The sequence below is a fragment of the Periplaneta americana genome, chromosome 13 (genome assembly GCF_040183065.1).
Source record: "Periplaneta americana isolate PAMFEO1 chromosome 13, P.americana_PAMFEO1_priV1, whole genome shotgun sequence".
NCBI classification, from domain to species: Eukaryota; Metazoa; Arthropoda; class Insecta; order Blattodea; family Blattidae; genus Periplaneta; species Periplaneta americana.
In genome coordinates, this window is record NC_091129.1 from 49,126,981 (window position 1) to 49,140,695 (window position 13,715).

General features: G+C 35.8%; 1 protein-coding gene across 4 annotated transcripts in view; it reads left to right on the forward strand.

Annotated features, from left to right (window-relative positions):
- Phb2 (prohibitin 2) overlaps positions 1-13,715 on the forward strand; it is a 181,031-nt gene that overhangs the window by 37,629 nt on the left and 129,687 nt on the right. For all 4 annotated transcript variants that reach the window (XM_069843130.1, XM_069843132.1, XM_069843133.1 and 1 more), the window contains exon 3: positions 4,175-4,400. In XM_069843130.1, the coding sequence (XP_069699231.1) occupies positions 4,175-4,400 (226 nt within the window). The remainder of the gene's footprint in view (positions 1-4,174; positions 4,401-13,715) is intronic.

A 13,715-nucleotide genomic window follows, 5' to 3' on the forward strand; every position in this document is an offset into this window, starting at 1 on the left:
GGGTGCTGTTGACGGAATTGGCAGTGACATAAGAGTATGGTATGGCTAAGTGTATTGCAAGGAAGTTGCTTCAAGTATGGTGAAAAATTCATGCATTTTATATGTTCCTTCAGAGGAAACTATTAATCTTAGTCGGCCAATGTGTAAAGAAAGTGCCAGGGACATTTAGGTTTGCATTATGTGAAATGCAGTGAAATACCACACCACATCTCTGCTAGCTCAAATTCACCATTTACAGGATACAGCAACATATTTGTGTGTATCTAATCCCAACCCACTTCACTTACATGATTCGGATTCTGCATATTGGGGATAAATGGCAGGACTGCGACCCATTTTCAAGTTGTACACTACTTCGGTGGACCATGCTGTGCGTGATGTGCAGGCTTCGTATTTTTGTCACTGAATTTATCGAGAAATATAGCCTTGTACAGCTGGAGTTCAGATGTCTGGCACTCACTGCATAAGTGGCGGTATAGTAGGCCTAAGGGAATGTAAATAATGGAGAATATCATGACAACATTGCAACTTAATTTTAATGGTTTGCACAACCGAAACGTGTTGGAACAAATATGTTTGCCCCTCCATTGACTATTGCATTTCAAAATTAATAATCTGATAATAAATATACAACAAAAGTTTTTATACCTACTATATACAAACGATAATTTACACCTATTTATTGAAATTACTATTGAAATGACAAAAAATATGCATTCTGAGATTATGTAATTGGAACCTTTTCCAATTGTCAGTTATCATCATTAAGCATAAATTGCTGAAAAACTGCGAAAGATCACAATTAGAATCTGCATCTCTTGCAGAAAGAAACAATGCAAATGTTCCATATGTTTTTTACTGCCACAGTGAATCTTAATGCCTCGTCGTCTTTCTACCTTCAGTTCCACTTTGCACACTTTACAGAATAAGTTACCATTTCCAAATTCCGAAATAACTGCAGTGTAGATATTGGTGGCGGCATTTGTCTTCTGGTGTGTCCCGTCTATGACTAAACGAGATCACAATGAACTCATTGACGTACTAACATACGCAACAATGTGCACAAGTCAGAAATCATAGAGGTCTTCTAACCTGCTTGACTGACGTCATTAATATACCAGGAGAAAGTACTTGTGACAAACGTGCGAAGCCTTGTGGTGTGTATCTGTGAAGAGTTATGTCGTGTACTAGGATAACATACTTGTGAGTCACTGTACGCAACAGCATGCAAACTCAAATTGTGAGACTCACACAATTCCCAATAGATATGATGCCTCATGTGCTATGTCAAATGCTGATGATGAGATGGAGGCAGCCAGTTTCACGAAAAAGATTGGTGCCTGGGTCCTAGATGTAATCTGATAAATAAGTCTTTTCTTATTAAGAATTAGTAACAATCCGAAAATAGCAAAAATGGACATCCACCCTTAAGGTGCAATAAGGTGCTGATATTATTTCTTGTATGTATAATCTGTAATAAAAGGTTTTTCTATTACAATGTAAATGAGTATTTAGATATTAGATACTGAGGTCTAATTTTTAATGTTTGGTCTCAGGTGAAGTGAATAGAGATGCAAATGTAGAATAGGGAAGTACATGATATAGTGAAACAGTTATTATCTTTCCTGTGAAATGAGCGTATTGGTTTCACTTTATATTTATGTTGCTTTTATACAGAATATTTCATTGGACTAAAACTAAATGATTCCTTGAGTTAGTGCTATGACAGATACAACATTCCTAGTCAATTTCTGCACAATAAGAAAACTGTAAAGTATGATCATCACCGAGACTGACACACACATCAAATTCACAAGGACAAAATTTGAAACAGTGATTTCCATCTATGTGTGGTCGGATGTCTGAGACGAATAGACTATATTATGACTGGTGATAGTAACATAAGGTCAGTTTTACCCAAACCAACTCTATGCAGGAGGGGTGAATTGATAATCACTGTTGGATTTTCTGGCTGTAACATATGTTTAAGCCTCATTTACACCTTATTGGCAAGCTAATTATTGTTCAGATAAATACGAGGCGTGTTCTTAAAGTAAGTTCCAAAAGGGTGTAGTAAGTAAACGGGAAGATATTTACAAACCATTTTTGTTGCAATGTATTCCCCACACTTCAATTACTTCTCAACATAATCTCCACCATTATTGAGGCATTTATCGAGTCGTGGCACAAGTCTTTCTATCCCCTCATTGTAGAATTCGCCCGCCTGTGATGTGAACCACTCCCGCATTGCTGTTTTCACTTCATCGTCGCCATCAAAACATTGACCACTGAGGAACTTCTTGAGGTGCAGGAAGAGATGAAAGTCACTTGAAGCCAAATCTGGGCTGTAGGGTCAATTTGTTCTCAGCCAAATTTCGAGATGAGATTTTGGGTGTCACGAGCTGTGTGTGGCCGAGCATTGTCATGAGGCAACACAACTCCGTTGGTCAGTATCCCACGTCTCTTGTTCTAAATTGCGCGATGGAGCTTCTTCAAGGTCTGACAATAGGTTTCTCTATTAATGGTTTCACCCCGAGGCAAGAATTCGATGAGTAGGGCTCCTTTTCTGTCCCAAAAAACAGTGCACATGATCTTGCGTGTTGACATGGTTTGTTTGAATTTCTTTTTCCTTGGTGATGCAGTGTGCCTCCATTACATGGACTGCTGCTTCAATTCAGGTGTCATGTGAGACACCCAAGTCTCGTCACCTGTCATGATATGGTCAAGAAACCCATCACCTTGCTCACTGTAACGTGTGAGAAAGCTCAATGCACTGGAAGCTTGTTTGGTTTTGTGTTCCTTGGTGAGCATCTTGGGTACCCATCGTGAGCACAGTTTTCGATATCGTAATCGATCTGTCACAATTTTGTAGAGAACACTCCACGACATTTGTGGAAAATTCAAGGAAAGCGAAAAAATTGTGAACCTCCTGTCCTCATGAATTTTTTCATCGACAGCACGCATCAAATCATCATTGATCAAAGATGGCCGACCGGTAAGCTGCTCGTCATGCACAGAGACGCGGCCCTCGTCGAACTTCCTAACCCATCTCTTGACCATTCCATCACTAATAGCATCATCACCATACACCTCACAAAGTTGACGATGAATGTCAGCTAGTTTGATGTTTCTCATATTGAAGAAACGGATAACAGACCGCATCTCATAGTCAGCGGCGGCGGGGTGCTCGATCACTTTAAACATTTCAACTGATCACAACTAACCACACACACGGACTGAAGCTCTGAAACAGCATGTACAGCTTACCTGAGGACTGAAGAAGAAAACATGCGTGTGCAAAATAACGATTGCAGTGATGCGACGATTATATTGAAAATGGAACTTACTTTAAGAATACGCCTCGTATAACGAAGTTGTGAATGTCAGCCCAACCAACACCTTTGTCTTCATTTAAACACCTCTAGTGTCTCCTTTACAAGTCTATATGTTTAAATAATCTTTTATTTTTTATTTATTTATGTCAAGTTTATTTATTACATACTTTAACATTTGTGGTTAGATCGTGTGTTAGAATCTGTGGATATACCAGTAGACTGATGTTATTGTTATTGAGTTCCTGTTTTCTATTGTATAGTAGATGGCTTGTGTTGATGTAAGTGATTTTAGATTTTTATTAATGTTTATGATATTGGTGATTGAGATGGTGATAAATCATGGTATGTAAATTTACAATGCGGCATTTGCCTTTGTGACTGAGGGAAACCATGAAAAACCGCAGTCAGATTGACTGGCCACAGAGCTTGAATCCGGTATCTCCCGAATATGAGTCTCAAATGCTACCATCTGAGCCAAGTTGCTCGGTAACCTTTATTCTTGTTTTATAGTGCAGCTGTGGTATATTGTTATCAGTTTTTAAGTTTTATGACAGTTAACTTTGATGTGAACAAAGTGTCACATGCCTAACATTCCCTGTTGTGTTCTGCAGCTGTGTATCAGTGGCATTATGAAATTTATGTCGTCAGTGTCATCACATATGTGAAATGATGCGATTGTGAGACCTAGGTTACATTATTCTGTTTAAACCAACAGTATTGGACTGAAGAAAATGGAATTTTACTATGAAGTAAACAGGTTGGAATTTTTACTATTATGAACCATAAACTGAGAAAATGTGCTTAAAGCAGAAACATTGAATGAATTTTCTCTCTTACAGATCTCGTCCTCGTAAAATCTCTTCCCCTACAGGAAGCAAGGACCTGCAAATGGTGAACATCTCGTTAAGAGTACTGTCACGACCAGATGCTATAAACCTGCCATCCATGTACCGCCAACTGGGCTTGGACTATGACGAGAAAGTACTTCCTTCAATATGCAACGAAGTATTAAAGAGTGTAGTGGCCAAATTCAATGCATCTCAGCTCATCACACAGAGACAGCAGGTATAATCAGTTATTTACAAAATAAATCTGTTATAAATAAAGCATTTAAGATTCTAATCTTGTATACCTGCAAATAGAGACACATTAGTTTATTGGCATTGATTGTGATCAACGTGTTTATAAATTATCCTAACAAGCTTGTGATATTAATACTGTAGTATTAGTTGTGAAACCCAATTGTTCTCACTTGTAAGCTTTATTGTCCCATTTACAGTTGAAAATGTGCACAGATTTTATCTGATTTGGAAGGCAGAAATAAGTTTGCAAGGTACTTGCAAGTATGTGTACACGCTCACACTTATTTGGGGAAAAGAAAGAGAGGTATAAAGGCAGTTCTAAAGTATTATTTAGTCCTCAGCCAATGCAGAAACAATATGATGTTGCCATCTTACCACACCTTCACTGAAAGCATATTTCTTATGTCAACTCGATCAATTAGCTATAACTAATATTATTTATTTTTATTACAAAAACTGCCCCCCCACTGAGGGTAGCCCTTATGGATTCTGTATATCCTCAAAAAAATTGATATACATATGTAAACATAGATATTAAATTAAAAAAGGAAACAAAGAAAAGGACATGAAAAATTACAATTACTATTAATGTGGCACCATGTGATTAATTAGGATTTGGTAGGATTTTTTTAACACAATTATCACAGTGTCTTCCCTCAGGGATGTTGGCAGAGCAAACTGCTGTCGAAATTCTTCGAAAAAAGCTAGTATAGTCCCTTGAGCACCTATGAGTAAGCCGAATACCTCAACGTGAATTAAGTTATATTTCAGCTTGAAATAGTTGACTGTAGGCTCATAGATCGACTTCTTCTCATGGTGAATCTCAGCTGACTGATGACATCCTAATTCAAAATGTATCGTGGGGTTCACAATGATACCCTGTTTAGTGTCAGCATTGTATGCTAAAATATCTACTCGTCTCTTTGACCCATTTTCAGCTAGACAGGAGATTTCTTCTTCTACTATCCAGCCCTTATTTCTTAATGTGGCAGCAATTTTGGATCTTATAAGATGATGTCTAGAGTTCCTCAAGAGCAATCCCTTTTCATAGAATCCCAAGACGTGTGCTAAAGTTTCAATCTCTGGCCAGCCATGCCTGCACTGGGTACGGTCAAGAGATCTGCCGGGAACGGAACAAACAGCTGCTAAATTTGCTGTCATTTTCAGGCTAGATATCCATTCACTAGTCGAAAGTCCTTTCTTGTAATCCAAATGTTGGCGACTGTTACTTTGCTGTACATCTCAAACCTTTTCCCCATCCTGAAAGGGTCTTCCATGATTCATATTCACGACCTCGCAATTCTTCTCAAAAATTTCGAATTGTAGCTTTAGTAAAGTCTTCGGGAAAAGAAAGGCAGAGGGAATCACATGATGATTTGAATTCGACATCTGTCTCATCATGTTAACATGCGGATTATCTGTTCTGATTAATGATTGACAGATGTTACAATGTTGAAGAAAAGCTTCCCAAGAAGCACGTATTAACTGAAGTCCTTTTAATTTTTACTAGCGTGCAACATGCTATTTGGAAAATCAGCCGGGAGGAAAAGCATTTCTTTAACGAGCTTTGAAGGATCTTATCAGCGTCTTCCAAAATCGAGATAATTTATGTAAGGGAGCCATTTGCAGGGGATATATGAGCTTGGGCCAGACATATTGATTAACAATATTAAGTTTTTGATCAGGCTGCAGAACAGGTGTCAGTACTAAAAGTTCAAGATCCTGATGAAGGGAAAATATCAATTCTTCGGAATTAAACTGCAGTTCATCATTGAAAGTTATTCCTAAATATTTTATTGTGTCTTCTGGTCCAATGGCCTTTATATACGAGTCATGGGGAAAAAACAATCCTTTTCAAGTAGCTTTCCTTTATGAATATTAATTAATGCCGATTTCTGAACATTGAGTTGTAGCCAATACTTTGAAGTAAAGACGCAACTATCATAACGAGCTCTTATGTTTTTCTGTTAGTTCTTTAATAATGAAATCAATGGATAAATTAAAAAGGAGAGGGGACAATGGAGATCCTTGAAAAACCCCTCTTTTGAGTTCGATATGATTAGACTTTGAACCTGAAGAATGGATGGTAGTGAAGTTTCCTTTGGTTAAACTTTTTATTAATTCACGAAGGCGAGTCGGTAAAGGCTGTGTGTTAAGTATTTGTTCTAGATGTTCAAAATCCACGTTGTCAAAAGCCTGAGTTATATTCAACATGACGATATTAAGATCTTTCTTATCTTGCTTTGCTTGTCGTAAACAACCGTCAACTAATGAAATATTGATGTAAGTACCTGGTTGACTGACGAAACCCCTTTGGTTCTCATTCAAAAGACGAATTGTTTCATTTTTACATCAATAACTCTCTTAATCGTTTAACAACAGATCGTATAGAAATCAGTCTCCAGTTCGAAGGATTGCATCGCTCCCCTTTCCCCTTATAGATTAAGGCTGGTATTCATAGTCGATACTTTATATCACCCCTTTGACGAAAGTGGCTCTTTCATGTTAGTGGTATTCATAGACGATTCAAAAAGTGCACTTTACAAAGTGTCACTTTACGCCAGCAAAGTGTAGAGTTACAATTTGGTTGGTAACAGAAGTCCCACAATGCCTTTCAAAACATGTGAACAAACAATAACAAATTAATGTGTAACCCACAGATTATAATGCTTGTGATTTGAGTTGAGAGCCTAATTGATCGCGCGAGAAAGAAAATATATATTTAAAGTTTTTATTTTAGTTTTTGTTGCTGATAGTTAAGATTATTTCAGTCAGTTCAGATATATAATATTTTATTAAATAGATAGTGATTCTGCTGGCGATATTAGGTTAGGTTTTGTACAGTACATAGCTGATCCATTGATTTGTATAGTTTGTTAGATTAGGTTTTGTACATATCCTTTTCATTGATTTATATTGTTAAGTTAGGTTTTGTATGTATCTGTTCCACTGATTTATATAGTTTGGTTAGATTTTGTACATATCTTCTATTGGTTTATATAGTTAGGTTAAGTTGGACTGAATAGGTTAAGTTTTATATATATATATATATATATATATATATATATATATATATCGTTAGGTTAGGTTTTACATGTATCTGCTTAATTGATATATCGTTTTATTCCCTTTATTTTCATTTTTGTCTTTTTCGTGAATATTGAAAAAAGAATGAAATAAACACATTACTACTGCTATTATTATTATTATTATTATTATTATTATTATTGTTGTTGTTGTTGTTGTTGTTGTTGTTGTTGTTGTTATTATTATTATTATTATTATTATTATTATTATTATTATTTTCTCTCTCTCTCGTTTCCATTATTGCTTGCTCTTCAGGAATATTTTGAATGCCAAATTTTTCTACAATGCAAAACAGAATAGGCCTAATGGTATGAGATCTCTTTTCATGGTGAGGTTATGACTGCACATGAACTAGAGATAGTATCTCAGCAGAAGCAGCCATTTCAGATGTATTGGTTACCGTCATGAAAATATATATTATCAAAACAGTAATGATTATATCAACATGAAGATAAATCTTATCTCAAAATACAGGTAGTCAACAAAAATCAAAATCATTTAAAACCCAATATAATTATGGAATCTGGTTAGAAAGCAGGCACGTGAGGTCTCTCAATGCTAATTTAAGATAGTTACGCCTACATGAGATTGAAGTTAGTTTAATATTATTTAACTTAAAAAATTCGTTTCAGTACTAAAAATAGTTTATAGGCCTATAGGCATATCTACATACATATCACTTCATCGAATTGAGGTTATAAATATACGAATGTTACTACAGAAATACCTTAACTATGATATTATAGATATTAATGTATGGTACATATCTGTAGCATAGAATTTTAATGCAGTCAATAACTGTATTATTGAAGGCACTGGCAAACCTATATTATTTGTTTTTGTCAACCAGTCATCGAAAAGATGAGCAATCTCAATAACAGCTTCTTTACCAAATCGGAACCTTTTATTAATTCTATATCATTATAAAATTCCATGGGATTGTCTTTAGGCCTATCCCTAATGTAGTGCTTTTGTACATTGTCCACTAATTGTGCCACCTCTTCCGCACGTTCTAATAAATAATTCGACAACTTCCAAGACGTCCGCCATTTTTCTACAAAGTGACACTTTCGGCTCAAAGTGTGGTCGGAAGTACACTTTCATCCAAAGTGTTCCTGTGCAATGGAAAAGTGATACTTTGCGTCTTCCAAAGGACACTTTAATCGAAAGTATCGACTATGAATACCAGCCTAAAATAGTTCTAGCATCTCTCATTCCATCAGGCATGACATTCCAGTCCATCATGATTTTCAAAATTGTACTAATTACTGCAGCGCAATCTATTAGCTTCAAAGTCCGAATTAACACTCGATCTGGCCCAGCTGCGGAATTCCTTTCATTCCATTTAATGCCCATTGAATATCTTGAACTGAAATTTGAAACATCTGGTTAAGATCATCTTGCTGCATATTAGTATAGGTCATATTATAATTATCTAGTATAGCATTATTCGAAGTATCCAGTGAATATAGTGGGAAATAATGATGATAGTGACTACAACAGTATGTTAGTATTCAGTAATTGACAAAATGCCTGCATGTATTTATTCCAATGGAATAGCCAAGAGGCCTTCATTCTCTTAGTTTTGTCATCACTACAAATTTGTTGCGGTTATTCATTGTCTTTTTTCCAGACAATGTATTGTTGTTCAGTCAACTTCCGAAGACAGGTTTGAATGTTATAAGTAACATCAATAAGGCATCACTGATGAGGGAACTAGGCCAGAAGATAATGGAGTAGGGTGGCCAGTTTCTTTCCGCCTCCAATGCATACATCGTCAATTAGCTACATTTTCCACTAATCAGAGTTTAGATGCATACAAACAATTGTTCTTTCTCTGACACATATCGTCAAGTGAGATGTACTGCCTAATAATAGATATACATATCAGCCAGAAACTTAGTCCATTCCATAGCTTCTTATCTATCATCCTATCTTCTCCTCATCTCTCCACAATAGGTTGCCACATATCCACTGAAGTATCACACTCGGAAAATGTGCCCTCTGTGAGTACAAATGTGAAATACTGTACTGAGAAGAAAGCCGTGGGGATCGAATTTACTTCCAGTTTTCATAAGGAAATAAAAATAAATTAAAAACTGGTTGTTGAATAGTTTTAATAATTATTCTGAAGGAGATAGTAGAATAAACATGCAAAATAACAGTCAAAAAAAATAAATTTCCAAAGACGAAGCGATGGTTAAGGATTAATAGGATTGAAAAGGAACAGGATTGTGGCCCTTTAAATTGGTACTGTCCCAGCATTCGCCTGGAGGGACTTGGGAAACTCTGAAAAACCCAATTCAGGATAGCCAGGTCTGTGATCAAACCCTGTAATTGTTGAAGGTGGGAATGATAATTATTATAGCACTGTGCTCACTTAAAAATTGGACTTCAGTATCTAGTATCTGAATACCCATTTACATTGTAATAGAAAACCTTTTGTTATAGATTATACATACACGAAATAATATTATACTGGGTCCTGTTTGTATATATAACTTCAGTTGATCATTTCTTAAATATTGCCAGTTATATACATTGACAGGCACAAAAAAACGGAATATTTCACTTTTTTTGGAAATTAAGATTTATTTTATATTTCTGAATATTATCTTATTCTTTGATATATCTTGGAGCAACAGTAACAAATATAAATGATACTCGGGAGGAAATTAAACACAGAATAAATATGGGAAATGCCTGTTATTATTCGGTTGAGAAGCTTTTATCATCCAGTCTGTTGTCAAAAAATCTGAAAGTTAGAATTTATAAAACAGTTATATTACCGGTTGTTCTTTATGGTTGTGAAACTTGGACTCTCACTTTGAGAGAGGAACATAGGTTAAGGGTGTTTGAGAATAAGGTGCTTAGGGAAATATTTGGGGCTAAGAGGGATGAAGTTACAGGAGAATGGAGAAAGTTACACAACACAGAACTGCATGCATTGTATTCTTCACCTGACATAATTAGGAACATTAAATCCAGACATTTGAGATGGGCAGGGCATGTAGCACGTATGGGCGAATCCAGAGATGCATATAGAGTGTTAATTGGGAGGCCGGAGGGAAAAAGACCTTTAGGAGGCCGAGACGTAGATGGGAAGATAATATTAAAATGAATTTGAGGGAGGTGGGATATGATGATAAAGACTGGATTAATCTTGCTCAGGATAGGAATCAATGGCGGGCTTATGTGAGGGCGGCAATGAAGCTCCGGGTTCCTTAAAAGCCAGTAAGTAAGTATCTTATTCTTTGATAGTGCAGTAGTAAGTTATAGTCAAATTTAAAATTCTGTTTATGAAAAAAAGTTTATTTTTATAACAATTTATTTGAATTTTGGCAAAAGGAACGTAACACAAAATGTTTACATTTTTTTCTCTCGAAAACTCGTAATACTTATTCTTTGTTTACTGCACTTCACTGACACTTTCATCTCACCTTTAGAAGCATGTATTGTCACCTCTCGCATTAATTACGTCATTCAACCCCTCAGGAATGCTCCTATCATAGTTGCAGTATTCTTCTGAAGAATCAGTTCCTATTCTTCTTGGATCTTCTCTTAGATCTTGAAGGGTATCTGGGTAATGTTGGCGGATTCTTTGTCCCAGATTATCCCATAGCTGCTTGAAAAGGATTCAAATCCAGATTTCGAGCAGGCCATTCCATGATATGAATTCCGACCTCATTCAGGAACTGTTGCACACATTTGGCTACCTGCAGGCATGCGATGTTGTGCATCAGCAAGAAACCATCACCAATAAATGGAGAAAATGGCACAACATGCTCCTGGAGGATTTCCTGCACATACCGATGTCTGTAAGACTCCCATTCTCAATGAAGACTAGCCCTGTCCTTGTCGTTAAGCTTATTTCAGCACACACCATCACAGAACCCCCTGGAAAGTGATCCTGGACGAAGATGTGCAGAGGAATGCCTTTTGTCAGGCCGCCTCCACATTCCCTCAATTGTATACAACACTGATTAGCTACATATTACACTAATCAGACTTCAGATGTATACAAACAATTGTTGTTGTTCTTCTGACTCATATCGTCAAGTGAGGTGTAGGTACTGCCTGATAATAGATGTACATATCAGCCAGAACGACAATCAGAGGTAAATATACTGGGTGGACCATTTAAGTTGATATTGCTAATGATCTCAGAAATAAAGTGTTTTAGAAAAAATGTTTGAAATAAAAATTAAATGGCATTAAAGTGGAAAGCAGACTGCATTATTTATGTTGTATGTGGAGAATGCTTTTGTGCGAGATCGTGCGTATTTGCTTGCTTTCCGCACAAAACCAATATGCGGTAAGTGTGAAATACCACATTCAGTATTCCCAACGTAACACACATAACAATTTCCCTATTCTTACCTCTTAAGCGTCATATTCATTTTACTGCTTTAGGCTTTTAACATATTATTTTTAAAGACATTCAATATAGTAATAATTATAAATTGGAAACTTACCACTGCAATTTCACCTAAATTGCACTGTTAATTATTGTTTTTAAATATTTGCAAAAATTAAGTAAACTCTAAATCATTACATAACCTTACCGTTTTTTTTAAGTTCGCATTTATAGACTGGGGGAAAAAAAAAGACAGACGTATATCATGGCCTGCTGGAGTATAGTAAACACAGAAAACATTTTATAGGAACAATGTTGGAAGATAGATATATTTGTTTTCCAAAGTTGCCGTCATTGAACAGAAACCAAGATGGAGATTTCATTGCAACTAATTAGAAATTCCTCTTTCAGGTATGCAATAAACGATCTTAGCACAAAATAATGTCCGATACACGAGCGGTATGTTTGTTTTCATGTTCTTGGTAATTAAAAAAGCTCAACTACGTTTTGCTTTTTCAATCTTTTCCTCGAACATGAAAACGTCAACGCTATTGTAACGCATATTACTATTAAGGCCATTTGAAGGTGAATCTAATTTTTTAAAATGGAAGCCATGCCATTAGTTTTTATTTTTCAATTTAGCACATGGGTACACAGATATTTGGAAAGTAAAAGGAATTTACGGTGTTGTCACCCTTATGCGGATCACTTTTCTAGTTAAAATGTGTAATTGCATGCTTAATTTCTTTCGTTTTGTGATACTAATGTAGTTGTCTATGAAATAGTATGCATTCTTTTTATCAATTTTTATTTATGGGGCTATCTCCTACTAGCCCTACTCCAGAAAACATGCAGAAGTGCATACAAAATGCTTGTGCAAATATTGAGAGAGAAGTAATCTTATGTACACACCAATCTTTTCTTCAAAGGATTGGAAAATGCACTGAGGTAGAAGTGCATCACTTAGAGCATTTATTAAACAATCTAATCGAATATTACATTTTTTGTTTTTATAATAAAAATTTAGGTGCTTATATAAAGTAGGTAGTTTTTTAAATCATCAATTGTTACTTTTGAAATATTTGTGAAACTAAGCTCAAAATTGAAAAATGTTTTGTGCAAAGATTTTTTATTTTTGTATGGGGAATGAAAAAAAATCGCAGACTTCCATTCAAAATAGATTAACCTTTAAATGACCTTGAAAATGTCCTCCAAATACAAAATGAATAATGTAATTTGCTTTCCCCTTTAAAGTGAATTAATGTTTATTTCAAATGTTTCTTTTTAAAACACTTCATTTTTGAGATCTTTCGCATTATCAACATATATGGTCCACATGATATATTAACCGATTGTCAGATTATCCGACTGTCCTCTCGAGATTTTTTTTATTGTAGGCAGAAAAATATGTGAAGTACCGTACATTACATTAGTACGTATTTGTACTAGAAAGGGTTATTTCCAGCTTTACCGTTACACAGTATGTAGCAGGAATGCTGCCACTATCCGCAACAGACACAATTACTTGTGAAAGGGGATGTTTTTCCCAGGTTGTACAATAACCACTACCTGCTTTTAGAGGAGAACTTCCACACAATTACACCCAATGCACCATTCAGTCATTGTTCTACTGTCGTGTGGCCGAACTGTGTAGCTACTATGTAAAATGTCTTTTAGGGGCGTCAAAAGAAAATGTATTGTGTTAAGTATCGAAAAAAAAAATTGCAAATAATCGAGCGGTTCGGGAAAGGAGAAACTGTGGCATCAGAATACGAGATTGGCGTAACAACTGTGCGTGATCTAATAAAAAAACAAGGGTAAAGTGCTACAATTTGCGTCTTCTTCAGACAGTAT